Source organism: Podarcis erhardii, assembly GCF_964252035.2.
Source record: "Podarcis erhardii genome assembly, chromosome: 4".
In the NCBI taxonomy this organism is placed as follows: Eukaryota; Metazoa; Chordata; class Lepidosauria; order Squamata; family Lacertidae; genus Podarcis; species Podarcis erhardii.
In genome coordinates this window covers 55,081,519-55,108,939 of record NC_138508.1, presented here as the reverse complement: position 1 = coordinate 55,108,939, position 27,421 = coordinate 55,081,519, and the positions used below count along the sequence as shown (strand labels likewise).

Here is a 27,421-nt window from a genome sequence, read left to right as displayed (position 1 = left end):
CAGCAGTTGTTGTTGTTTAGTCGTGTCCGACTCTTCGTGACCCCATGGACCAGAGCACGACAGGCACTCCTGTCTTCCACTGCCTCCCGCAGTTTGGTCAGACTCATGTTTGTAGCTTCGAGAACACTGTCCAACCATCTCGTCCTCTGTTGTCCCCTTCTCCTTGTTCCCTCAATCTTTCCCAACATCAGGGTCTTTTCGAGGGAGTCTTCTCTTCTCATGCGGTGACCAAAGTATTGAAGCCTCAGCTTCAGGATCTGTCCTTCCAGTGAGCACTCAGGGATGATTTCCTTAAGAATGGATAGGTTTGATCTTCTTGCAGTCCATGGGACTCTCAAGAGTCTCCTCCAGCACCATAATTCAACAGTATCAATTCTTCGGCAATCAGTAGTAGAAGAAGAAGAGTTTGGATTTGATATCCCACCTTTCACTCCCCTTCAGGAGTCTCAAAGTGGCTAACAATCTCCTTTCCCTTCCTCCCCCACAACAAACACTCTGTGAGGTGAGTGGGGCTGAGAGACTTCAAAGAAGTGTGACTGGCCCAAGGTCACCAAGCAGCTGCATGTGGAGGAGCGGAGACGCGAACCCAGTTCCCCAGATTACGTGACTACCGCTCTTAACCATTACACCACACTGGCTCAGTCTTCTTTATGGTCCAGCTCTCACTTCCATACATCACTACTGGGAAAACCATAGCTTTAACTATACGGACCTTTGTCGGCAAGGTAATGTCTCTGCTTTTTAAGATGCTGTCTAGGTTTGTCATCACTTTTCTCCCAAGAAGCAGGCCTCTTTTAATTTTGGGACTGCTGTCAGCATCTGCAGTGATCATGGAGCCCAGCAGTAGGGTCAAAGCCAGTCACAGGCCCAGTCAGCCCCTGGCTGTGTGTAAGAAAGAAGGGCAGGTGGGGCTGCCAAATTAGTCGAGAAAAGGAGGCTTACCAAAATGAACAAAACATGCTCCTGCATTTCATTGCTTGGGAAGTGGAATCTGCAGCTAATTGTTGCCATATGGACTATTCCACTTCAGGATTCTAGTCCCCACCTCCATTCCAACAATCAGCATTATGTCCACTTAAGTTCCCATTGGGCTATTTTCTCCACTGAGCCCCCCCACCCCAGCCCACTTTTGCAAATCTTAAGTTTTTCCCAAGCTAACTGCTACTTATTTCTTGTGTGTGGATGGTACTGTTTTGGCAAGTACTTGGAGAAGTGATTCCTATCATACTGTGTATGATGATAGGTCAACTTCTCAAGATTCAAAATTAAAATTAATTGATTATTCCAAAAATAATGCCTAAGTATTATTGGTTTTTAAAAATCATTGAAGTCTATTGGTACTGATTGGGAGAAGGTGGTACAGCACTGCTGGTGAATTTATTCCCACAGGTAGTGTTTCCATTGTCACTGAGATGGCTCTGTATAATATGGCATTCATAAGATCATTTATATGTAGAAAACACAATTTTCCCCATCACTTGTATAGTTTTTAAAAACAAAACAATACAGGATAAGTGCATCTCTCCCCTTTCTGCTTTATGCAGACCCCTTAAAATATAACAAAAAAACCAGAGGTAAACATGGTCAAGCCTTTTATTTTTAAATATGTGCTTTGTCATCAAACATATGAAAATTGCATGCATGTATATTGTTTAGAATACATTTTTATTAATCAAAAACAAAGATCCATGAATATTAGTTTCAGTTTCATTTGTACGGGTGTTAAGAGATCCTTTTACAGAGAAAGCATTCAACTTTTATTTTCTAACAATTATATAATGTGTAATAACGATCCTTTGTGTTTTCCTGAACTTGGAGGATCTTTGCTATGCTAACAGTGGAGTGAATTATTTCTAGGGGTTTAAGAGTAGAAATTGGTTCTCTTTATACAGCCCACGTGCACCCTCCCCACCACAGCAGCCCAAATTAAATTTGCTAAGCCATCATGTCCATTTTACTTATTTCATGCATTCATATTTGCAGTGAAGGCTATAATGGCTTGATTTCTGTGTTAAACAAAACAGCCTTGCACAGGAGAGAAAATCATGTATACACATTTTAAAATTCAAAAAGGAAATGGTTTTCACACATTGTGAAACAAAAATAATTCAAAATAGCTGGAAAATACACATTAAGCCAAGACAGCTTCCCAAATCCGGGGAAGAGCAAATGTAGCAAAAAGATGCTCACCAACTGCCACATGCACACACCAAACCAAAATAGTTATTTGCACAGGTGCATAACAGACAATATGAAGCATTTATGAAACACTTTCTTCCTTTGCAAGTGAGCCTGCCACGACTGTTACAGCAGATCCCAGTGGAAGAGTCCACATCTGCTTTTGCACTATTACTGCTAGTAATCAAGCTAGTAGTAACACTGCAAATGCATTATTCAGTGTACACTGAACAACTACCACTTCTGCACTTTCTTTTCACTAACATACTGGCCGTGAGGCCCATCAGCACCAGGGGGTAAAAGGGCCAAATACACTGGAGTCTCAGCTCCCTCATCAGGAGATTTTGGGGCTCTGGGACCTGCCATGTCAGTCCTGACCCACCCAGGGCAGCAGGCATTCAGGAGAATACCATCACCTTTCCTCGTCTCATTCAGCTGCCTTGCTTGAATTCTGGACAGAACCGTTAATCCAGTTTTGGACACGCCATAAGCTGTACTTGGCCAACCCTCCTTTTCATGCACTCCTTTCTTGGTGTCTTCTACAAATTTTTCCATGAGTTTCACTAGTTCCTCTTCAGTGATTGTGTCACTCCGAAACTTCTGCTGCAAGTCTTGGCTGCATTGGGACAACGCTGAAGCCCCGCACATGCTAGATACGTTCACCACTCTGCCTATTAAAAGGGAAAATGTTAAGAAGAAACTAGCCTTAGTTAAGCTTGTTGCCTCCACCCCACCTCATGTTGCGTTCAATAGGCCTTGATCCCAGTTAAGTGCAAGGTTACAGCCTAAATCTAAATATATTTTCCCCTAAAGTCAGTGTGGAGCACTTACCATTAGGTTTCATCAGTGGTAGCAATTCTCTGCAAATATCCCTTGTTGCAAAAAAGTTTGTTCGCAGTGTGACTTCCGCTTGTATAGCAAATGGAGTTGTATCTGCAACTTTTTGCCAGATGGCAGGGAGAAAGCAAACAAAAATCAGAATGGACATTATGAAAATATAAACTTTGTAAAAACCTGCTTTTGTTCCTTCATTAGCTTAGTGTTATTTTGAATATTCATTAGAAAATTTTCTTTTTAAAGGGTGAGAATAAACATCAATAAAACAAATAAATAGTTTATAAGAAAAAATACTATATCCAGATGATATGGCACACCATTACAATTAAAGTATTAGAAGGGGTCCACCCAAAAGCCATCCTCTGCCCTTGATACGGCACCAACCTCCTTCTTCCAGCACAGAGCTTTCCAATCAACCCACTGGAAGTACCACTGACAGGATTCCCACAGCTGATGTCCCACAAAAAGCCTCACTAGTGATGGGGCTGAGCCGGACCATGATCCAGTGCCTCTCACATCACTATATGGCACTGGACCTGATTGCTTTGCCAGTTTAGACGTTTTTCCTGCTCCCCTCAACTTCTATCCCAGCCTGCATGAGCAGAAGCACTGTGGGTATGGCTATGCTGCTCCACCACACTCTGCGGCTGGCAATTAGAAATGCTCTGTCTATTACTCTGGACAATTCTTCCTAGTAACCTGTTCATAGTGCAGGTAACCAGGCAATTAAAGTGAGGAAGCACCAGAAAGTGACACACATCCACTCACCAAGAGAGAAAATGACAAAGGCTGGAGCCTGAAGAAGAGTTAACCTGCAGCCAGACTGCATGATTGCAGCCAAAGACTATAAATGTATTTTACCTTTGAAAGCAATCCCTGCATTGTTGACCAGCACATTTAATCCTCCATACTTCTCCTTCAAGAAATCACGGAGGGTTTGAATACTCTGCAGATCAGTGATGTCCAGCTGGTGGAACTGTGGCTTCAGCCCTTCTTCCTGAAGCTTGGCCACTGCCTCCTTGCCCCGTTGGATGTCCCGGGCTGTTAGGTAAACATCCCCAGTGAACTTCTTGCATAGAGCCCGCACGATGGCCAGCCCAATGCCTTTGTTGGATCCAGTCACCACAGCTACTGGAGTACTAGACATTCTCCCTGCCAAGGAAATTTCAAAGTAACTAAAAAGGAACATTAATATCAGAAAGAATGAGATGGTTAATTTATTCACAGCTAAAAAGGTGATTCTATCAAACCTTTTGCAACAATAGCATTGAATGGCTTTTATTTGAATTTTGTGTGATTTTGGTTCTATAAATTACCCCTTGTAAGCTAAAAAATAATAAACTGGTACACCACTTTGGAACCTATGCAGAGTCCCAAGTTGCAATCTTATAACACCTACCTAGATGTACGGTAAGTCTTACTGAACTGAGTGGGCCTTGCTTCTGAGTAGAAAGGCACAGGACCGTGCTTCAAGAAAACTGCATTGGGCTTGTTTGCATTGTAAGCCATGGCACCAGTTATGAGCCAAAGCACAATTTAGCCATGGCATTGACATAAGATCTTTATTGATAAAATACCATGTGTCATGAGTCAACATTAAATCCATCTACATTTTAAATTAGTGGTTTCCAAAGTGGGCTGTATCTATTGGGGGGGGGGTTGCAAAGAGGCAAGTGGGTGGCAGGGGTGGCACTGGAGGTGTAAACGACTATCATACTGGCACCACTGCATCCTCATCCACTTTGTTGAATTAATTAAACTAGTTTGGATTAGATTTTCAATTAATATGTTATTTATTTTTACTGGTTTGAGTTTTACTGTGTTATCTTCCTTAGTGGGTTGTGCAAACCGCTCTTCTGAAAAAATGCTTTTCACAGCGTAGGGCAGTGCGCATTGAGGATGTGTTTATACAACCAAGGGAGCAGTGGCCCTCAAAAGTTTGGGAAGCACCGCTTTAGAGCGCCATAACCTTGCAACGGGGTAACCTAAGCGTGAACAGGGAGGCCAAACGAAGGGGGAAGAAAAAGACCTTTCAGTTACAAATGCAGTCGTGCAAAGCAGGAGGGGAAGCCGAAAGCACGAAGCTGGCAACATGCTTTCTAGTGTTATCACTTTGTACCCATTCTGGTCAAAAGCACATCTCTCAGTGGCATAACTCGAAAGATAGAACAGATAGCTGACTACAAAGAAAGAAGGTTCAGGGTCAATAATAATAAAAATAACAATTTATTATTTATACCCCGCCCATCTGGCTGGACTTCCCCAAGGGAACTTCTCGTGTTACTGTACAGCTACAAGCCACTCCCTACCGTGACGCTGCACCCTAGAGCAGCTCAGAAAAATGAACAAGGGCAGTTCTGCAAAATGCTCCTTAGAGCAGAGCACAATCGTCCGGCTGCAGCCTTCCCAGTAGCCACACCCCGCATATAACCCGCGCACTCGCTGAATGCATTAGGATCCAGACGTGCCAACACCACCCAGCGACAACTGCGGTCCAAATAAATTCCTTGGTGTCGCTGCGCGGCTACAGGTTAGGAAAACAAAAGTTATAATGTAGGATTAGCGCGAAAAACCTTTACGGAAACCAGGCTGCTGCAAAGCTGGTCCACTTCCAACTATACCGGGTGGAGGCGCCTTAAAGAGCTGCGCCTGTTCTAAGCGGGGATCCCCAGAATCGACGGCGCAGCTGCTGGGGGGAAGGAGGAAAGCGTGCGCCTTTTTAGTCTCCGCTCAATGGGAAGCGGCGCTCCTTCCACCCTGTCTCTCGAATCGCCAGGGGATTGGCTGAGAGGCGGCGGCCATGGAATGACAAGGCCCGCCTCTTCCGGCCCCTTGCAGCCTGGGAAAGGAGCCCGCGAGAGTTTGGGGGCGGTGGCAGCCGAAGGGGGAAGCGCGGCGCCCTCTAAGGGGCGCGTGGGGCTGCGGGGAGCTCGGTGAGTGGAGTTGCCGGGGCGCTGAGATGCCGCGCGGCTTGTTCCTTAGGGAGGCAGCAAATCCCAATGCAGACGTCTCTGCTCTGTGTTGCAGCCTTGGCCATGTGCTGTTTTTACATAGGCGGGAGCTCTGTTGGATGCAGGGCTTTTTTCCTGGGAGCACGCAGGGCTAAACATTTTGTGAATCTTTGTACTTTTGTCCATGTACTGTGTTTATTTTCCCCGATTTGAACTATAAAATGGTGATTCTCTTGAGTCAAAATGAAAGTATCTAAACTTTTTTCTTAATAGAAAAAAGCACCGTTATATAATATATAGGATTGGTATTCGTGTGTTTATGATCGTAGTCAAATGAGGGAATAGTAAATGAGGATTTGCTGCTTCTTCTTTCTAACCCCCCCACCCCCATATTTATGGATTTATGGACCAATAAAGAGCCCTCAGACGAAGGCTGTCTCTAGTTCTCCTTTCTACAGTGGCCTGTCAGTTGCCCCCTTTCAATCCTACAAGCAGGGGTTGAAGGCCAAAACCCTGCCCTGCTTTTGGCCCCCAGCAGCTGGTATTTGGTGGCAAGGCCTAGCCATCCTGCTGAATAGTCTCATTTTATATGTTCAGAAATTAGTTTTGGAGATACAATTATGGTTGGAAACGCTTAATATTTTTGCCAACAGTAAACCCACATGCAGTGCAGCTGGCAACAAATATGTGATGAACTACTCTGCAGTATATCTTAACTTGGTGCAGATTTTTAGAGAACAACTTAATACAGTATGGAACTTTTAAGCCCACTCTGATAGATTTTGGTGCATGCTTTATACCAGGCGCGGTCAAACTTGGCCCTCCAGATGTTTTGGGACTACAACTCTCATCATCCCTAGCTAACAGGACCAGTGGTCAGGGATGAAGGGAACTTGGCTATTTACACGGTCTGTGTTTATTGGCTGTTTTCTGTTTTCCCTCCCCACCCACCCCCTTAGAACTTCTCCCTCCCACAATAGTTGTGTGTGGGGGGGGGGGGTTGTATTTCTTCAAACCTTGTGGGGTCACCAAAGCCTACCAGTGCCTCCCTCATGACTCTGTTTTGGCAATATGAAGATAGGCAACCAGAAAACTAGTTGGCTATTATTGGTCTGTTCCAAGATGAGTTAGTTCAGTGGATGCAAGAGGATGAGATTTTTGTTCCCTGTTTCTTTGCACATTTGTTTTTTTTTTTAATAAATATTTATTAAAGTTTTTAAATATAAATGCACAAATAATAAACAATCTTACTTCTGTCACAAACATGGTTTCATCACTTCTTTGGACTCCCTCGCGTCTCCCGCTCCCATTTACATTGTTAGTTTCTTTGCACATTTGATGTTTTTCGTGGTAAGCCATCTATGAGTGTGTTGGCCATGAAAGTTTCTTCCCAATATTATCATGGGGCAAAACATTTTTGTATCTATAGCAACTGAAAAAAACTACTGTAAGAAATGCATTTTGTTTCCATGCAGAGTTTGATGTACAAAATCTGAAGGCCTTTGATTAACATGAAGAAGAGTAAAGGTCGAACATGTCGAAAGAGGCGAAGAAAACAATCGAGAAGTTTGTCTTTATGTGGTGGTAATGTGTTTTTGTTTGTTTGTTTGTTTCAAGGCCTTTTATTATTAAGGCACCCTCAAACCTCGGAAAGCTAAACAAAGTCTAAAAGTGAAGTTTATCCTATCTTAGCTCATGCTGGGCCAATGAATGCTTTGAGATGTAGCATTCCAACATTTAGCCTAGCCTTCCCCAAATGGAAGAAGCTTAACCTAAGCCAATACAACTTAATGGGATTTGAAATACAAAACATTTGGAGGGCAAACGCTTGGGGAAAGCCGATCTACATTCTTACAAACCAGGGTGTCATATTGTTACTGAAATTTTTTATCAGTGACATGGGAAAACAACACTAGCTTAGGAGTGGGGGAATAGTTAATTCAGTATTGCAACTGGGGTTAATGTTCATAAAAGCCATTGAGCCAACACAGTGTAACAACATGCTCCTGTACATGTTTTCTGAGCAGTGGGCCTCACTGTGTTCAGTTGGGTGTACTCCGATGTCTGGTGTGCTAAGGATTGCAGCCTAAGTGATTAGTGAACCCCAATGCACATTGTATAGTGCAGATAGGAAGATGGAATTCCTATCCCCTATTTTTTCCTGTGTATAGGGTAACATTGATACAATAGGTTTATCAGGGAGGAGCGTAGTCCTGCTACTGTACTGCCAAGTTATTCTGTTTATTCCGCTAAGCCAAAGTACTTTCATGGCATCCATTTTCCCCCCAGTGTTGTGATTTTCAGGTATAGTAGTTACGCTGCTGTGAAAACCATCTTTTGGTGAATTGTCATTAATGAAAGAATGCCGTAGCCCGATAATTTCTGTGTAATGATTTCAGTAAATCTTAGCCACAAACACGAATATGTGCTGCTAAAGAAATGGCTGAAAGAAAGAGGCTATGAAGATAATAAATTACGGCCAGCACAATTTTCAGGTAATGATATAATACTTTTCTGACAAACTGCAGCTGTATTTGAGTGTGTTTGAAACTACAGGTGATCTGGGGAGAGCCTCCGGGGCAAAAGTTTGAAGGCAGGAGCTTCCATGCCCTATTTATAACTCTGATTAAGCATTCCATGAGTTTTTTGCTTTCTAAAAGTCTTCTGTGTTCTCCCCCCTCCTTCTGCCTTGTTTCCTTGAGGCCTGAGCAGTCTATTTATATATGCAGTATGCATGTGTATGAAATTGTTTTATACATGCTTTTCTTGTAATGTCAAATTGCTTTGAGTTGCTTCACAAGTCAAATAATGAAATAATTAATACTGCATATCTCTGGGGAACCTAGTGGTAGTGAAGATACAAACCACTTCTAAATTCTTGCCCCCGATCCTGTTTCTTTTCTTGGACCACCAGTTAACAACCATTTTCAGCTTTCTGGAGAGTCCAGGAGCCAGTTTCATTGCAGCTTTCTCTCTCTTGTCTTTTAGAGACAGGAAGAGGATTGATGACCACAAAAGCTCTTCAGGTTTGTATTCCAAAGAAGGGGCTGGTGCACAACTTCTGGGGCAGATTGAAAATATGAGATCCCTCCCTCTACCCCCTCCATGGTATCCTTGTGTATAGTACAGTGGTACCCCGGGTTACATACACTTCAGGTTACAGACTCCGCTAATCCAGAAATAGTACCTCGGGTTAAGAACTTTGCTTCAGGACGAGAACAGAAATCGTGTAGCAGCGGGAGGCCCCATTAGCTAAAGTGGTACCTCAGTTTAAGAACAGTTTCAGGTTAAGAACGGACCTCTGGAATGAATTAAGTATTTAACCCGAGGTACCACTGTATTAACAAACTGTCTTAAAGCTTCCTTTGCACTAGACTATACTGGATTCACAGAATCAGATTCTGAAGTGGGGGGGGGGGGTAAACAGAACAACCATTTAAAAACAATTATTTCTGAGCTTTGTAGATTGGTGTATGGCCAGTTTCTTAACATAATTTTTGTTGTGTAAAGTTATTGTGAATGATTTTGCTCCGCCAGGTGGTAAAAGCTGGTATTTACCACTTCCTCTGAAATAATTGGCATAGGAGGTGGTCAACTCCTAGTAGTGAATTTGCTAGAAATACTCAGTGTGTGAAATTAACAAAACTGAGGTAATCTTGTAATGGTTTGACCACAATAAAAATGGGAATAGAAATTTTGACCTTCAAGTCATACATTCATGGCTAAATATAACTTGTAAAGAACTGTAGAAAGGTGCTGACAACCAATTAAAAACTGTATGGTTCATCTGGTTTTTACTCAACTGTTAATCAGAACAGAAATATATTTTTGTTGCCAATAATTTATAACCAGGGCTACTAATCTTTCAGCACTCCATTGAGTAATATAATCTGTATCTAAAGTGCCCAGTGCTTGTCTTGTTTCAAGTGACAACTTTCAGTCTTTTTTTGGGGGGGGAAGGGGGGGAAGCCTCTTTGAAGTTAATGCCCTTTGTTAAGCTGCAGACCAGCCATAATAATTTTTTCTTAGATTCATCAGTGCAGTATTTTTTTCTTGACCCAATAGTGCTAATTATGTGTGCATTTTGACATTTCTTGTTGCAAATTGTATTTGGGAGTATGTTCACTCTGATTTCTTTCTTTTTAAAAAACCATAGGCAGAAGAGCTGATTATTTCATTGCCTGAAAAATGCTTGCTCACCACTAATACTGTCCTTAGCAGCTACCTTGGAGAATACATCATAAAGTAAGTTTACAATCCCTTAATACAATTTTGAATTCTGTCTATCAAGAATTCCTAGTTCTCCCTTGAACCTACTCTTAACATTCCTCACACTGTACTTTTTCTTATCAGAATCATTTCTATCACTTTCAGCATAGCCATGCAGATAGAGAAGTTATTTGGTGCTATATATTTGAAGCCACATATATGAAAAAAACAGTGAAATAAAGTATGTCCACAGGAAATTCAGATATTTAGGCCACAACCCTAAATGCACTCAACATGGGAATATACTCTAGCCAGTAGACAAGACTTACTTTTGAAGAAACATGCATAGGATTGTATTGCACAGAACAGTTTTATAATGATAACTAATAAGGAAAAACAAGCAAGGGAAAGGTAATGGAAATTAAAACTAAAATTACCCTTTCTCTGCTTCTTTTTCTCTAGAATTATTGATCAGAATATATGCTAAACTTTCAAAACAATAAAAACTAATACAGTGGTACCTCGGGTTAGAAACTTAATTTGCTCTGGAGGTCTGTTCTTAACCTGAAGCACCACTTTAGCTAATGGGGCCTCCTGCTGCTGCTGCTGCGCCATTTCTGTTCTCATCCTGAAGCAAAGTTCTTAACCCGAGGTAATATTTCTGGGTTAGCGGAGTCTGTAACCTGAAGCGTATGTAGCCCCAGGTACCACTGTAGAAGCAGAAGAAAAGTATTTTACTTCAGAACAAAAACTGGTTGCAGCCTCACACACGCTTACTTTGGAGTGTAAGCTCTATTGGACACAGTGGGACATACTTCTGAGTAGCCATGGGCAGGGATGTGCTGCAAATGTCCTTGCCCTTATAGTCTACTTAGAAACAAACCCCATTGATTTCAGTAGGTCTTGCACTCAGGTAAGTGGTTAGAGAATTGTATCTTAAGGTGTAAGCAGATGAACAAGACTGAAGTGGTTAAAAATCATTGACTCTAATTGGGTTTTATTTGGTTTCTATCTCTTTGTTTATGCTCTTGCAAAATATTTGCAGGACATAATAAAAATATCTCTGTGGTGTACAGAAAACTGAAGCAACAACAGATGACTTAAACAAAATATTACAAAAATACAGTTGGACATAAAAATGTTATTTGAAAACAAAGTTGCTAGTATATAAAAATCAAGAATATCGGTTCATTTTCCTTCTGGCACTTCCTCCTTCTCAGGCTCCGGGTTCTCACTCATGGTTCAAACAAACTCTCGGCTCACTCACAAAAGTCTCACAATGAGAATTGTTCCTAGAAGCCACAGACATCACCCTCGTTTCTCACTCTAGGCTTGCTTTTTATGGGCAGGCCCAAGGTGGATGGTACTTCCTCAGGCTGCCCACAGCCATGTCCCATTCAGTTGCACTCTCCACACCCAATTCCAGGTACAGTGGTACCTCTACTTAGGAACACAATCTGTTTTGGGGTGCCATTCGCACCCTGAAAAACCCGTAAGTAGAGTGCCGCTATTGCACGTGTGCGAAGCACGCAGATCTCTTCTACGCGTGCGTGCACGGCAAACCCAGAAGTAAACACTTGCATGTTTGCTGCGTTTGTAACCTGAAAAGCTGCAACGTGAAGCAAACGTAACACAAGGTATGACCGTACAGCAGGTTTGCTGAGTTTCCTAGGGGGTCCAGAAGATGTGAAAAGCCCCCCCCCCCCCCGCCAGCTCTTTCTTCACTCTCTGTCCTCTCCTCTTCAGCTGCTTACATAATATTTCCCTTGATTAAATGAAATATTAAATATTTATACAGCATAAAGCATCTGAGTCTTTCTACAGCAAGCCCAGCTAATTCCCAGCCAAACCCTTCCTAAAATCTACCACACCCTAAGCCCTATTTAAGACCTGACAGTTAAACTTTCCGTCTTTTAACTCTCCACCGCCTCCTGAGTGGTTGACACTCTGCCCAGCCATGACTGGCTTCTGGGTGTCCGTGAGGATGACCCCAAGGCCCATCCATCACACACGGATAAACTGGATCCTCTGGTTAATTTGCTTACTCTGGAGTATGAGTAGTCAGTGTAGTGCCCTCTAGATGCCGTGGACTACATCTCCCATTATCCCTGATCTTTGGGGCCATCCTGGCTGGGGCATTTGAGAGTCACAAGGTCTACAACATCTGGAAGCTGCCATCTTGGCTGCCCCTACTCTGTTCTGCGTCCATAGCATTTAATGGGCGATGGTGACGTAAGTCAGTCTTTATGCTACGTGAGCAGCTTTCTGTGTCATTTAAAGCTATAGGAATGTAGTAAGGAGGATTTGTGGTTCTCATGTTTTCTTTTATCTTTAGATGGAGACCCCCCATTTCTCCTTTGGCAGCACTGTGTACATTTTTAATAGCAGAAAAGTGTACTTGCAAGGAGGAATCTCTGTGGAAGCCATACCTGGATCTCCTACCTGAAACATATACCTGCCCTGTTTGGTTGGAGCAAGAAACAGTGAGCCTTTTCCCTGTGCCCTTAAGAAGAAAAGCCCTTGAGCAAAGAAGACGGGTCCAGGAGCTGTTTGTTTCATCCCAGCCATTTTTCTTCTCCTTACAGCCTCTGTTTTCTGAAGACATAGCATCTGTCTTTAACTATAGTGCCTTTCGGTGGGCTTGGTGCACCGTTAATACCAGGACAGTGTATATGAAACATTCTCAGGAGGACTGTTTCTCTAGGGAGTCAAATACATATGCCTTGGCTCCTTACTTGGATCTGCTAAATCACAATCCAGCTGTCCAGGTAAGCTAATTGAAGCCAGGTTTCTAGAATATGAGGGTGGGAAATTGGCATGAACAGTAGGAACTGAACTGTGCAGTGTGAACGGTTCCAGCCAGCCATGCCTTCTTTCATGGTACCCTTCTTTCATTACTCCTCCCTGTGTTCTGCGCAAAAAAAATCCACTTTTAATACTTTCCCAAATTAATCCATGTGTTCTGCCAGAGCCCAGGTAAAAGGCAAAAGGGGCCATCCGTCGTTCTGCTGACTATAGTACTTTAGTTGTTGGAAGGCTCATTGTGTTTAATGTTCTGCTTTGACTATGAAGTAGATCAACCTTCCCCAACCTGGTGCACTTCACTTGTTTCGAGCTACAATTCCTATCTGCCCCAGGCCCCTCTTGACCATCACTTGGGGGTTCTAGAAGTTGTGTTCTGCACCAGCTGCAGCCCCCAGACCAACCCCAAGGGCACATGGAGCACAAACCAACCATGAGGTTACAAATGCATGGACAATTGTGGTTGGGCTAACCTGACCCAGTAACAGCTGCAGCTGTCTTGCCAATAGAAGTTAGTAGGAAAGGCACACCCAACCATTGAGGATGCCTGTGCCTCTAGTGACCCAGCTGGACCTAGGAGCACCCCAAACTCTGCACCTGCTCCTTCAGGGAATGCGCAACCAGGGCAGACAACTTACCAACTCCTTGGACACACATGTTGTGTGTTAGTGTTGGCAAAAATACACCTTTGCATGAACAGCTGCTTATCCTCAAAATGGTGTGCGTATTGGGGTGGTGGTGGTTGTGATCGTATGGAGTTCCTATGCAGGAGTTCTCACATAGCTGTGTTTTTGTAGACCTCCATGTTCAATGCATGGGCCAGGAGCTGCGGTCCTAATTCCCTTGCACCACACAGGGACGCTCCAAGTGAGTAAGATGTGAAGGTGCCGTTTGCGGCACACAATCAAGAGTTGGACACCAAACATTCAACATTTCCTCCAGCACTGGCATTTAAATTTGCCATTTCCACACGTTCGTATTCTCTGTTGTCCTTGGTGTTGGGAAGAAGAGTGGTTCACAAATAGCTTAAAACATTTTAGGCTTGGTCTGTTCTCATGAACTTTCTTTTCAGATAAAACTGCCTTATTCTCTCCTCCCTCCTCCTCCTCCAAGGTGAAAGCTGCATTTAATGAGAAGACAAAGTGTTATGAAATAAGAACACTTTCAGGCTGTCAGAAATACAAAGAAGTATTTATTTGTTATGGCCCACATGATAATCAGCGCCTGCTTCTCGAATATGGTTTTGTTGCGAACTCTAATCCACACAGCAGTGTGCATGTTGGGACAGGTAAATTTGAGATTTGATCTTGACATTGATGGGTGATGCAGTTTTACTGGAGGCTTAGGACAGGGCCAACCTGCCACTCAGTGGGCGGAGCTTATCATTCCACTACCATTTTTTAAGGGTTCCAGCTACCACTTGCAGCTAGCTTTGCACTGTAGCTGCCTGACTTCAGTTCATCTTGCAAGTCTTGGGCAGGGCTCTCTTTGAAAAGCAACCATGGCAATGCATTGTGTAGCAGAATAATGATAAGACCACAGTGAGGTTGTCCTTTACTTGTAGCTATTAGTGGCAGTATCACATCTTCCCAAAGCCTGCCCACCTCTGGCTTATAACTCTGGGAATGATGGAGGTCAGAGTTAGAAACTCGTACATAAAAGTTAGGTGCCAAATGGCTCCTTAAACCAGGGTTAGTCGCCAAAATGGAATGCCAAGTTGCCATTGTTGGGCCAGATGCCTCAAAAGCCATATTTTTCAATACAACTTTTTTGTTCCTGAAATTCATTCTAATTGTGCCAATGAAATATAACAGAATTACACAGGATGTGTTGCTAGTGTGTGAAAACTGATCCAAGGATCCTCAGGCATGCACCTCCAGATGATGGAGATGTCAGGCACCATCCTGGTGCCCAGCCATCTTCACTTGGTCGCAAGTGGCCAATAGCCAGGTACAAAATGTGCCAGGCGAATTTTGATCACTGAAGGGGATGCCATCATCCTTTGCTGTTGAGAGCTGACATTATCCTGGTACACACATTATCCTAGCACTCTGCTGTTAGTCCTAATGGTCATCTTGGCTTAGCTATGGAATTGGTTGAGAAAACTCAGCTTTCTGCCACTCGGCATCTGTTTGTCCTTTAAGTTTTAGCTGCTGGTTTTTACACTCTGTTTAATCCTTTGGTATTTGTGTGCAGTGTGCTCTTTGCGGTCAGCTATTACATTTTGCAGCTAATGTTGTTGCTTCAACTTGGATTGTAAATCAATTAAATAATAACAACCTGGTTAGGGCTGGCAGGGAAAATCTAAGCCGTAGGCAGATTCCCCACCTTTTTATTGTGCTTTTAAATAGCCAGCTTGTTTTTGGTTTTCCTTGGTTTTTCTTTTCTAGGGTTTTGCATTTTGTTTTGGTTTTTTCATTTCCAACTCTCCACATCTAGGCTGAAGCCACTTGTTTTATATAGGGGGTTTTTTTTGCAGGGGGAGGCAAGCATACTCAGACACTTAATTTTATTGTGCATGTTTGTTTTTAAAGCGTAGATTGTATCTTCAGCTGATAAATTTTATTTATGTCTACTTGAGTTTAAAGTTTGATTTTATCAGTATTTTCTTAAACATTGCTTTATGCAAATCTCTTTGAAATTTTTCTGATGGAATGGTATCTCAGTCATTTCATTCTCTCATATATATATATATATATATATATATATATATATATATATATATGTGTGTGTGTGTGTGTGTGTGTATAGGGAAGGCTTTTAGTCTCAGAGACAAGGCAACTTAAAGTACACCTGCCAAACCCTCCACAAAATGATCATATTCTATTCCATCAAAATACATTCATTTTAAGCAAGCATATACACACACACAATTTCCTTCTCCCTCCCACTGATCACATCCACACCATACATTAAATGGCTCTTTATAATAGTCATGGATTTCTCAAAATAATCCTGGGAACTGTAGTTTGCTTGCCACAGAAATACACTGTTCATCACCTTTAACAAACTACAGCTCCCAGGATTCTTTGTAGGAATGTCCTAATGGTTAAAGTGACTTGTAAGAGTGCTTTAAATGTATGGTGTGGACATGACCATTCTTGGGGAAAGGAAAACCTGCTTTTCCTCCTCTAGTCGAGCAACCACAGCACATGTGTGTTTCTAGATTCCCCCTACGCCAGTGAAGTCAGACAGTCATGCTAAAATTATGTGAGCACCCAGCCACAAGTGAGAGCAAATGTGTTCTTGGCTTTGTTTCTTAAAATATTTTCAGCAGAAATGCTAATAGTTAATAGTGCTAGAGACACACAAAAGGCTTCTTCGTTACCGTAACTCTCATAACTTGTTTGCTTTAAACATTTTTTTCCTTCAGAAACCTTACTCAAATATATCCTTCCAGAAGATAAGCAGAGGCATACGAAACTTTCAATTTTACAAGAAAACAACCTTTTAGAGTTAAGTATACATATGCATCTGGGGACGCAATAGCCTCCCTCCTGTGATTTTAGTTTATAACTTCAGGTCAACAAAGAAGATAGGTTAGGATGTTTTGATCAGTGGGTGCCTCCCATGCTTAAACCTTAGACAAAAAGTGGATAAAATATAATCAAGTAAAAAAATCCTTTTATAAATTCTACTAATATTAATAAATGTGTGTGTCATATACAGTACAGTGGTACCTCGGGTTACATACACTTCAGGTTACAGACTCCGCTAACCCAGAAATAGTGCTTCAGGTTAAGAACTTTGCTTCAGGATGAGAACAGAAATCGTGCTCCGGTGGCACGGCAGCAGCAGGAGGCCCCATTAGCTAAAGTGGTGCTTCAGGTTAAGAACAGTTTCAGGTTAAGTACGGACTTCCAGAACGAATTAAGTACTTAACTCGAGGTACCACTGTATGTATGCAGTATGTACTACATATTTTGGAAAGTTGTCTGTTCACTCTGGACATACCATAATCATATTTTGCATGTGGATAAGGAGCAGGTTTTCCTCCAAGTTAGGGTACAATTGGATGCTGCTATTTTGAATCAAGAGGCTGGACTGAACTTTTCAAAACGGCACAAAGTTTTTATTATTGCTTAGAATTCCCAAGTGGTTTTGGGTACGAGGCTGCTATTATAAAATATGTTGGATATAGATTCTTTTAAAAATGATTTGTTATTTTCATCTCTAGTAATCTGACGTTTGACTGGGATGGGCCATCTTGGAGACTTCTTACGGCTCTCAAGCTGCTATGTCTGGAAGCAGACCAATTGTAAGTAGCAAATGTTTGCTGAAAATGGCCGCTAATGCAAAAGTTGCATTTCTTGAATGCCATTGTTCGACTTTGTTTAGCTGTCTGATGGCTGGATCAGAAGCAAAATATCTAAAATGTGTTTACATTTATTGACTGTAGTACTTCCTGGAAGAAAGTGTTGCTTGGTGATGTAGTTTCAAAGAGGAATGAAAAGAAGAGTTTGGATCTCGCAACAAAAATATGTATGTCATTGACAGAGGAGACCCAGCATGCCCTTAAGAAGGTATCTGTTTGAATGAATTAGCCTGCTGTAACACAAGGGCTGGAGGTGAAACTCACATGGGGGAAAAAACCCCTTTCCTACTTGCATTTAAGAGCAATAGGATCCCCAAAAGACTGAAAATCCCGCACACTGATTTCTGTCATACCAGCTTAACACTCAGAAATGAAGATGGTTCAGTTTGTATAGAAAACAGTATAATATAATTATTTTAATTAAAGTTCATATATAAATATGTATGTATGTATATAATTTAGTGCTATGTGTGCTTCTATAATCCTAAGCACTTTGAGACATTTTTGTAGTAAGTGATAAGGAAATGCAAATAATAATAATGAAGTTGCATGGGGCCTTCTTCTTGGCAATGTAGATGTTCCTCCTCATTGATGCAAGAAATCCATCTGCTCGTACACTTCCAGCAAGGGAGAGCCCACCATACCTCTAGCTAATGGATTTCCATCAAGAATGTTATTCTAAATCTATGATCTGTATCTTGGCTATTATAGTTTTCAGTGGACAATTGCATAATTGTGCAGGAGCCATGAATATTGGTTCTCTGCACTCCATCACAAATAGGTGGGGAAACTTAAACTGTGCCTCTCTGTCCAGTAGGATTTTATTAATGATCTTTTTACCTTTTCACTTTTCAGATTTCTCTGTTAAAAAGTGATCGCCATCATCTTGCAAGCCAGCTAACTTTGGTTGAGGCGTTGCGTACAGAAGACCTAAAGATCTTGCAAATGTCAGCAGAGATTCTTCAGCATTCACATTCCACCACAATCTGACCTCCTTGGAACAGAGTTGCATCACAGAATAGAATACCTGGTGTGAAGTGGGCCATATAACACCAGTCCTAAAGGATCTGTACTGGCTCCCAGTATGTTTCTGAGCACAATTCAAAGTATTGGTGCTGACCATTAAAACCCTAAACAGCCTTGACCCTGTATACCTGAAGGAGCATCTCTACCCACATTGTTCAGCCTGGACATAGAGATCGAGCTCTGAGGGCCTTCTGGCGGTTCCCTCACTGCGAGAAGTGAGGTTACAGGGAACCAGTCAGAGGGCCTTCTCAGTAGCCTGCTCTGTGGAACGCCCTCCCATCAGATGTCAAGGAGATAAATAACACTGCAACTCTTAGAAGACATCTGAAGGCAGCCCTGTATCAGGAGGTTTTTTAATGTTTGATATTTTATTATGTTTTTATATGTGTTGAAAGCTGCCCGGTGTGACTGGGGCTACTCAGCCAGATGGACTGGGTATAAATAATAAATTATTTATTTATTGGCAAAAGCCACCAGCTTGCTTATTTATTTACTTAAATTATAAAACTTAGTATCCCCCATTTTCTTTGCAAAGCAGACACAAGGCGGCTTGCAACAATTTGAGTAGAACAGTACCACAGTAAAATAATTTAAAAGCCACTGAAGGGAGCTTAATAAAATAGAAGAGAGATTGGGGGAGGGGGAAAATACAAACCCATAAGAGTTAATCCTAAGAGTTACCATTAATGGTGGTGGGGGTGGGGAGGAAAAAGACAGTTTTAAAAGTGGACAATAGGGTAGGGGTCAGCTGCACCTGCCTGTGGGGAGACCATGATAAAAAGAGGCCTTTTTATCCCCACCAGCCAAACCTCCATCAGAAGCAAGACAGCAAGAAGGGACTTGGAAGATGAGCAAAACTCCTGAATTCGTGTGGGAGGGTGAATTTCAGAATTTGTGTTAGGATCCCCATGAACAAGGTTGAATTGTTAGTTTTGAGAGCAAGGCATCATTAACAATATGGCAATTTTCCTTTTACGCAGTCTGTGTGTTGACTGTGTCTGAGGAATTCATCAGAGCTGCTTAGTAACCTGACTTTTCTCCATCTGTTTATAAGGCTTAACAACCCCCCCCCCCCCAGCAAAGACAGATTTTACTCTTTTTAGCATTATTTATCCTGGAAGAGATCATGAAGCAGCTTGCACATTGCATAGCTAAGTATTTTTCTGGTACTTAGCATTTTTTTCGCAACTACATATTTTTTAAATGCCAAGAGGACTGACACGTCGTGCGACGCTGTTACATTTGACTTTAGCGCATTATTTAAATTTAACAGCGAAACAATTGTGTTAGCTATAATATAGTTACAGGAAAGAGTATATACCTTCTACCCTGAGTATATACCTTCTACAATGGAAGGCACCGTGTTTTATTTCCCCTGCTGGTTATTACTAGTCAGGTACTCATGAAGAAAGGGGGAGGGTGGTGATCTCAGAAGCTCCCTTGATATCATTTTACAGCTATCATTAGAATGGTTTTTAGTTTCCCAGCTTCAGCTATAAAATGTGGGAATCATTCATCTTGCGTTAGTGCTTTTAGACCTGTCTATTCAGGAAAAGATAAGATAGTATCAACTTTCAAACTCTGTTAATTAAAGCTTTTAAGTACATTATGAATGAAATGTCAAAAGATGACACTCACTAAGGGGAAAAGATCAGTAAGTGATGTCTTTAAGGATTCACTGTTCTTAGAAGTGAAATATTCCTTAGAAATATGAAGCCACGTTAGAAGAAAGGGACTTTTTTTTTTACAGCATGAATTATATGAAGCAATTTGCAGCATGGTGCATCTATGAGTGTAGATGGAGATGATAAACGGGGAGAATGGAAGAAAAGGTTAGCCCTGCTGCAAAGTGAAACATGCCTAGCTTGCTTTAATTGCAAACTAAACGCAGGCTGGACTTGTTACAGGGACTGTAAACATAGGCTGTGCTTCACATCCACCTGGGGCTATTTTTGCTTTTGTGCTAATAGCACACACAAATTCCTAGCATTTTATGGTTGAAATGTGCAGCCAGGAGAACCTTAAAGATAGTTTGATAAGCATAAAAGCAGTTTAAATGTACTTTGTGGGCTGAATTTTATTGTCACAGCATGAATTTAATCCTTGTCCTTATTTGTTGCTTAAGGGTGCTGGCCATATTGGAATTCTGAAAGGCATGCTGTAGGTGGGGTGGGTGGGTAATGTTGGTGGTGCGGAGAGATGAATGCAAAAGTCAGCCGAAACAATTAAGCTGTGAAGTTTGTTTGTCTAGACTCTCCTTAAAGTTGGACTGTGTGGCTGAAGAAACAAGACAGGATCAGAACAGAGGCTGAATGATTCCAGGCAAAAGTCTAATACAGCAGGAGACAGTGCTCTGCTATCTGCTCGGCTGACATTGGGTCAATGCAAGTCTGTCTCTGACCAGAATGTAGAATGAATCTTCCTTTGTAGGGCAAAGAAACCTGTCCCTTGCCAGTGGCCCAGGGTCTGGGGCCTTTTAATGATGTTGTTTCTTGCCAGCGGGACTAATTAGGCTTGCCGGGGTTCCCCCCCCCCAACCCTGCTCACTTGCCTCTCACCTGATGCCGTATGTGGGGCAGGTACAGCTGTGGCTGCAGAGGAACAGTTGGGAATCTTACACTGTGCATCCACTTGTCCCTCTGTAAGCAGAACTTGCAGTCTGCACCTTCTAAATTTGGCCCCAAATACAACTGCTGAGATTGAGCTGAGAGTGGTTTATCCCCTCACACAAGCGTTGCTTTTGACAGGGAAAGTAGAACAAGGTTAATTTAACGGGCTAGAATGGAGGAATCGGCAGAGCACTTGGAGTGCATTTCCTTTGAGACATATGACAACAGCTGAGTGACCGCCTACCTGTGAAAAATGGCCCCCTCACCCCCAGGGGAGTCTTTACCATATGCACCACCGGGGTGCAAAGATCTGCCCAAGTCTGACAAGCGCCGCTGTTGTGAATGACAAGCACCGCCACTGGCATGGTGCGTCTTTGGTAAATGACCACACAAAGTCAAAAGTCCTTTAGTGAAACAGTAGGTATACATTTCAGTAATACCTAGGTATATATGTATTTTGTTTTTCTAGCTTGATCAAAATTATTTATTATTTCATAACAGGTAGATAGTTAAGAGCTTAGGCGGCTTCAGTGTCGGGCGCCTGGTGTCCCCCAGAATTTGGCGCCCAGGTGCCCTGCACCCCTGGCTAAAGACGGCTCTGCTCAGACCGCTTGAGGGTGGGTCTGTTCTGGATCTGGCCTAGTAGGTTGGGGATACTGACTAAAGGCCTTTGGATGAAGCTTGTTACTGATTCCAGTATATGGTGAAAAATGTAAATCAAATACCTTGAGGTGTTTTATATTTTTTGCTTGTATATATACACAGAATCAGCACGACACTGGGACTCTTAAATCTCAAGGTCATGGGTTTGAGCCCCATGTTGGGCAAAAGATTCCTACATTGCAAGCGGTTGGAGTAGATGACCCTCGTGGTGCCTTCCAACTCTACCATTCTATGATTCTAAACTTCAGCCACAGTGACCCCGGTTTTCAGCAAATTGCTGTCCCAGCCTCAGCGCTGCTGCTGAAGATTGTGCATAGCATCTTATGTTGCAAAAGCACTGCAAAAGTGAATAAGCATCTTGCCCACTGAATGTGCAGAAGAAACTATTACTAATAGCTTGGTTTTGTTTGTTAGCTACTATGTCAGTAATATTTTTAATACGGTTAAATCATGGTGTCATCTTCCTCACAAGCCATAAGAAACAAACCTTTTTAAAAGGTGTAATTGCAAGACATGTCGACCTTCACCTAGGTCACATGCACACCAAACACTCCAAAATTCTGTTCACTCATCACAGAGCTACAATTTTCAGCACCTTTAACACACTGCAGTTCCCAGCATTTTTTTGGGGGGGGGGGGGAGTAATGTACTTTAGACATGACTTGCTTGCAAAGGAACCAATGTGCTAAACTCAAGACAAATGCAGAAGGCGTTGGCAAGATAATTTTTGAGAAACCACTGCTGTTTACATAGCAGTGCACTAGAGGGCACATGTATACTGCAGTGGAAGCTACCCTTTACTGAAAGTTTATTATTATTATTTTAAAAAGAACAGTGCTTGAAAATATATTTGTTCTTTCACTAGTGAAGTTCTTCACTGACTTTTGCCATTCAAGAAAAAGTAAGGCAAAAGTGTATTTCTGAAACCTCTTCAAAGAGAATTGTTTGCCCATTTTAATACGCGTACAGCATATTAAGTCCCCCCAAGGTAGACAACACTAGGGGTTGGTCAGGTCAGATTGGATTTATTTATATGGGCTCATTGTAAAATAACTGGAGTAACAGACCCCAGACAACATGGAATGTTAAACATCACATGAAGCTTAACACAGATAAGACATACAAAATGTTACATATATCTGAAGCTCACTGTGAGATGATCTGAGCTCTCAACTTCATGACCAACCTTTAAAAGGCTGCCCTTCTGGTTATCTACTTATCCTCCCCCTTCAAATGAATTCTGCCATAATGCCCATCAGTCTACCAGGCAACTGCTTAAAAGCGGGAGGTTCAAATCCTTCCTAACGGCATTATTTAATATTTGCAATAAAGCACATGATAGTGATTCCTGATAGCTTTCACCACCGGGGCCTGCACTTCCTTCCAGTGGAGTCCAGTTAAATTGACCATTAATGGTCTTGGCAGGGAATTGCAGCATGCAACCGTAATAGCTCTTTGAGGTTTGGGAAGAGTGAGAAAGTTTAAGTGCCTGTTCACTGGACAACATTTCCAGTTACCCAAATACACTGGGTTAAGTTTTGATAGAAGAGCCTTCCAGCTCTTAAAAATCTAAGTCCTAAATTTTGTTGCTTGATACACACTTGTCCCAAACCCCTGGCCTACCTGGCAGCAAGTCAGCATGTCAAGTCTCCAGTCCAGGGTCAATCCACATGTCCCATATCCCACAGAGATCCTGGCATATCCAACTGTCCATCAACCTGGGCAGTTGAGCAGACACAGCCCCTCAGCTCTGCTTCCCTTGAATACTTTGCATGCTGATTGCAGATATTTGATGATGCCTGTATATAAAGACTTTTATTTACAAACAAGTAAATTTGCTGCTTCCAACCTGTAATCAGTAATTTTCAAATACTTTACCAACCTGGAAACCTTTTACACATTGACTTATTGAGGAAGTTATTTTGTATGTGACTGCTGAGAGAAGTGAGTTCACTCGAGACGTTGCTATATAGCATGCACACAAAACTCCACTGTTGCCTTCAGGTTGGAAGCAGCAAGTAAGTTATCTCAGGGAAGCATGTCTCCCATCACTGATCTTCCCATTGACAACATGTTGATAACCTTTGAAAACCAATAACCCATTGATCTTGTATACCCAGTTAGTTATAATACTGACCTTCACAATAACATATTGCTGTGGATTTCCACAAGTGCCTCATACAAGGGATGTGTGGTGTGTGGTTTTGCACACCCATGCCTGTTTGTTAACATGTTTAGTCCACAGAATCTTCCCAAGGTTCAGGATGTGTTTTGTTTTCTTATGCTGCTATTTAGGAGCAATTGGTTGTGCTATATTGACCAGCAGAGGTTTGTATTTTACATGCCCAAGGATCAGCTAAACTGGGGTTAATGACAGATGTCATCTGATTCCCCTTCCTGGTAATGAAAGCTGCGAGCAGCAGGCCAAGGGGTGTGCTTTTTGTGTGAGGGAGAATAGAATAAAGTATTATTCTTGTTTAGAACAGTCTATTCTAAAGTGGAATAGTAGAAAGAAATGAGTAGTGATGTATATTTGAAGATATGGGTGCAGTAGCAAGTGTTGATAGGCATAGTGGCTGTTTAGTTTGGCAAAGAAACCCTAATTCCTGCTTGTTTAAAATTTTGAATAAAGCACAGGACATCTCATTCCTGGTGTCAAACAAAGGTTCATGTACACTTTAAGGGAGCTGTACTTCTATATCTGTATCTTTATTTTAGTTGCCCGTGATGATTATGCCTCTTAAAATGGCTGCTGGTTTGTTGTGTTCAAAGCATTTTATAATGCTAAAAGTATCGAGAGTCTGTATTGCAAAGATCCTGCAAGTATCCTATACACACGCACACACAGTAAGGAATCAGTTTACCCCATTAGAGAACTGATATTGTGAAGAATGATGTTGAACAGGGGTACTGTATTAGCTTCTCTTCCTTTGTTTAAAATTAAAAGAATATATGTTTTAGAAGTCAAGAAAATGAGTTCAGTCTTCCTTTCCTCTTACTGTCAAACAAAGTTTGCCTCGGCTCTTGACTTCATATGGAATTTGTCATGGATAGGAAGCATATACCTTTCCTTGTGAATATATAACTTGTAGTCGCCTCTTAGGAAAGGGGGGGAAAAGAAAAGAGAAGGAGCCCTTTCATCATGTTCAGTTTTCCTCACTGTTTTATTTCACTTAAAACATCACTCAGGACCAAGTGGTATTTGTCAGTAGTAATTGGCAAAGGCTGCAGGCAGTTTTCAAGGCTGTCTGGGTGGAAAATCTCAAAGCAGTTGTCTGTGTTGAAAGAAAATATTACATTTGATCTCCCCCCACCTCAATCTCTACAGACATGATGTATGTCTGCATTCCGTAACTTGAAGAGTTCTCCTTCTTAAACCTCAGGAAGTAGCTTTTCTTTAGTAATGTACAGTATTGTCTGGGAAGTAACCACAATGTACATACAGTTACTTTCTGAATTCTTTTCAAAAGGTTTTATTTTTTTAAATCAACCACTTATTGTGGCTTTGCCTAGTTTGGAAAGGTATAATATTTTGCCCGATGACTGCACCTCTTGCATGTTGACGCCCTCCCTTTTTTCATGCAGTCATAGATTTCTTCCTGGGTGTTTCCTTTTTGAGTAATGACTCTCACACCAAGACCTCTGTGCAATTAATCACCTTTCCTCTTAATGCAGCAATGAAAATTGAAAAATACTTCATCACCTCTTGTCGGTGTGCTTGTCTACAGTAATGACAAAAGATGGATTAACAAATACTACAGTTTTCACAAGTCAGGCTTGCATGGGGTTGGTTTCTCTTTCCCCACCCCCATTCTGACCAGGTGCATGATGAGGCTTCACTGAATCAGGCCCAATGTTCCTCATAATCTTTGAAAAATTGGCGTTGAATCTGAAATGAATTTTTCACTCAGTTTCCCCTAATATACACAGTAGGCCTATGAGCTTCATTCTAGGACAGTCACCCCTTGGGCTGGTATTCAACTCTGTTTTACTCAGAGTAGACATTGAAATTAATAACTATTACTAAGTTAGGCCATTCATTCCAATGGTTCCACTCCCCATTGTTTTATTTAAGGAAATAATTATATATTGTAAAAAGAGAGAAGGCATGGTAATTCTTCCCAAGAGTCTTCAGCAGTAAATGGATCAGAGAAAAAGTATATTAGGGAGAGATGGTGCCAATGAGAAATTCAGCCACATGCAAGAAATGGTACGTCCTGGGAGTCGTAGTCTAACTACATCTGGGGATTCAAGATTGAAGAACATTGGATTAGAGGGAGTCCAGCAAGGTCCCTTCAGTAATTATATAATCTCCGTGAAGCTTATCATTCTACAAGGGGTGCAGGACCCAGACCAACCAGGATGTCCCCTATGGAACTCTATGGAATTTTGTCAGTGCATACATAGGGCCCCTTCTGATGTATCCCAAACATACCAGACAGTGGAAGACATGGCTTTTGGGTGTGGTAGCCAAGTGAGTGGCACATTTCTCTAAACTCCTTTATAACCTTCCATACAGTATTAGCTGATCCCATTCTTCAGCAGATTTTATTGCTCTGTGGATTGGAAACACAGGACCTAAGTGACATGGCAAACTTTTAACACACTGTGTATTATTTATGTATACACATGCTTTTAATACATCCATTCACCCAAATACTTTTTTAAGCCTGGAAATTCTAGCAAGAAACACTGGTAATTATTTGTGCTTTCATAAATAATCACAAGTGTATTTTAATCACCGGGAATATTGTTTTTATCATTAAGAATTTCCAATGTAAGGGTTGCTTAGAAGAAAAGGGAATGCTTACTGGAAATTGTAGATCATCATGTTTTTTGGGTTTTTTTAAAAAAAGGACTCTGAACCATATTTTAATCTTAGGTTGCTAAGGACAATTTTATATTTGCATAGCCCAAGAGAACAAAAAGATTTAAACAGCAAAATCCTGATTCCACTCAACTAAATGGGAATGGATTCCTTATACTTAAAGCATCTCTCTCTCTCTCTCTCTCTCTCTCTCTCTCTCTCTCTCTCTCTGTGTGTGTGTGTGTGTGTGTAAGAATAAATAAACAATACTTTACTTTTTAAGACTGGGATGGGAATGTTGTTGCCCTCAAGACATTGTTGGACTCCAGGTCCCATCAGTCCCAGCCAGCATGGCCACTATTCAGGGATGATGTGAGTTGGAGCCTGGCAACATCTGGAGGCAACAGCTTGCCTATCCTGCCACAAAGTAGAGTCAGCTGGGATTTCCCCCCAAATTTCTGTTCACTGAGAGCTTTGCTGTATTCTTGTATGGCTGCCTGTGAAACACTGGGGATCGTATAGAAGAACATGCTGGGGCTGAGAATGGAAGAAGGAATGAAAGGGTACCACCATCAATATGTTGGTCTTGCAAAGGTTGAAAAGTGTGGGAAGAATGAAACCTTAATCTTTGATATGCAAGAATGTGCATATAAGATATAACAAACGTCAAGGTTCAGAATGACATCTAGAAATTATTTCCTATGAGCTGAAAAGCTCGAGTTTTGGACCAATGTGGTTTTCAGCTCTCTTATTAGAGATGCCATGATTTCTATCCTATCATAGTCTACTGGTATGAACAATTGTGTATGATTCTATCTGATTTATTTTTCATATATCCATTGGTATATAAATCTATCAATTAATAAATGCAAGATAAACACAAAATTATTGGTTATTGCAAGCACAAATTCTTGCACACATTATTTTGAAGAGCAAAAGGATATAGAAACTCTTACACAAGCTGTATCCAAATATACATCCTATTAAAGGAGATGGAGTAGAATGAGAGCATCTGAAGTCAGAT

At 41.7% G+C, this 27,421-nt stretch overlaps 2 protein-coding genes across 5 annotated transcripts; one reads left to right on the top strand and one right to left on the bottom strand.

Annotated features, from left to right (window-relative positions):
- Positions 1-1,575: 1,575 nt before the first annotated feature.
- LOC309340834 (carbonyl reductase [NADPH] 1-like) lies at positions 1,576-5,721 on the bottom strand. The gene is made up of 4 exons (XM_081859921.1): positions 5,589-5,721; positions 3,877-4,167; positions 3,010-3,117; positions 1,576-2,849 (listed from the first exon to the last, which is right to left on the bottom strand). Exons 2-4 carry the CDS (start codon positions 4,160-4,162, stop codon positions 2,413-2,415), a joined length of 831 nt encoding a protein of 276 aa, XP_081716047.1. The 5' UTR covers positions 4,163-4,167; positions 5,589-5,721; the 3' UTR covers positions 1,576-2,412.
- Positions 5,336-18,787, top strand: SETD4 (SET domain containing 4). 4 transcript variants are annotated; one of them, XM_081859899.1, is made up of 11 exons: positions 5,336-5,545; positions 7,442-7,550; positions 8,376-8,461; positions 8,955-8,992; positions 10,123-10,211; positions 12,511-12,943; positions 14,091-14,265; positions 16,351-16,432; positions 17,155-17,235; positions 17,377-17,500; positions 18,148-18,787. In XM_081859899.1, the coding sequence occupies exons 2-11, from the start codon at positions 7,501-7,503 to the stop codon at positions 18,280-18,282; spliced, it is 1,293 nt and encodes a 430-aa protein (XP_081716025.1). In that variant the 5' UTR covers positions 5,336-5,545; positions 7,442-7,500; the 3' UTR covers positions 18,283-18,787. The 4 variants fall into 4 exon arrangements, with proteins under 4 accessions (XP_081716025.1, XP_081716023.1, XP_081716024.1 ...); XM_081859897.1 differs by having other exon boundaries at positions 5,337-5,545; positions 8,366-8,461; XM_081859898.1 differs by lacking the exon at positions 5,336-5,545 and adding an exon at positions 5,847-5,948.
- Positions 18,788-27,421: the final 8,634 nt, after the last annotated feature.

Bases quoted from the DNA above. Each gene is read 5' to 3' on its own strand.
- LOC309340834 (XM_081859921.1), bottom strand. From the start codon at position 4,162: ATGTCTAGTACTCCAGTAGCTGTGGTGACTGGATCCAACAAAGGCATT. The intron at 3,118-3,876 runs GTAAAATACATT...TCTGGCAAAAAG, and splicing joins TGCAGGGATTGCTTTCAAAG to TTGCAGATACAACTCCATTT. The intron at 2,850-3,009 runs GTAAGTGCTCCA...CCCTTTTAATAG, and splicing joins ACCACTGATGAAACCTAATG to GCAGAGTGGTGAACGTATCT.
- SETD4 (XM_081859897.1), top strand. From the start codon at position 7,478: ATGAAGAAGAGTAAAGGTCGAACATGTCGAAAGAGGCGAAGAAAACAA. The intron at 10,212-12,510 runs GTAAGTTTACAA...TTTTATCTTTAG, and splicing joins CTTGGAGAATACATCATAAA to ATGGAGACCCCCCATTTCTC. The intron at 17,236-17,376 runs GTAAGTAGCAAA...TATTGACTGTAG, and splicing joins TGTCTGGAAGCAGACCAATT to TACTTCCTGGAAGAAAGTGT.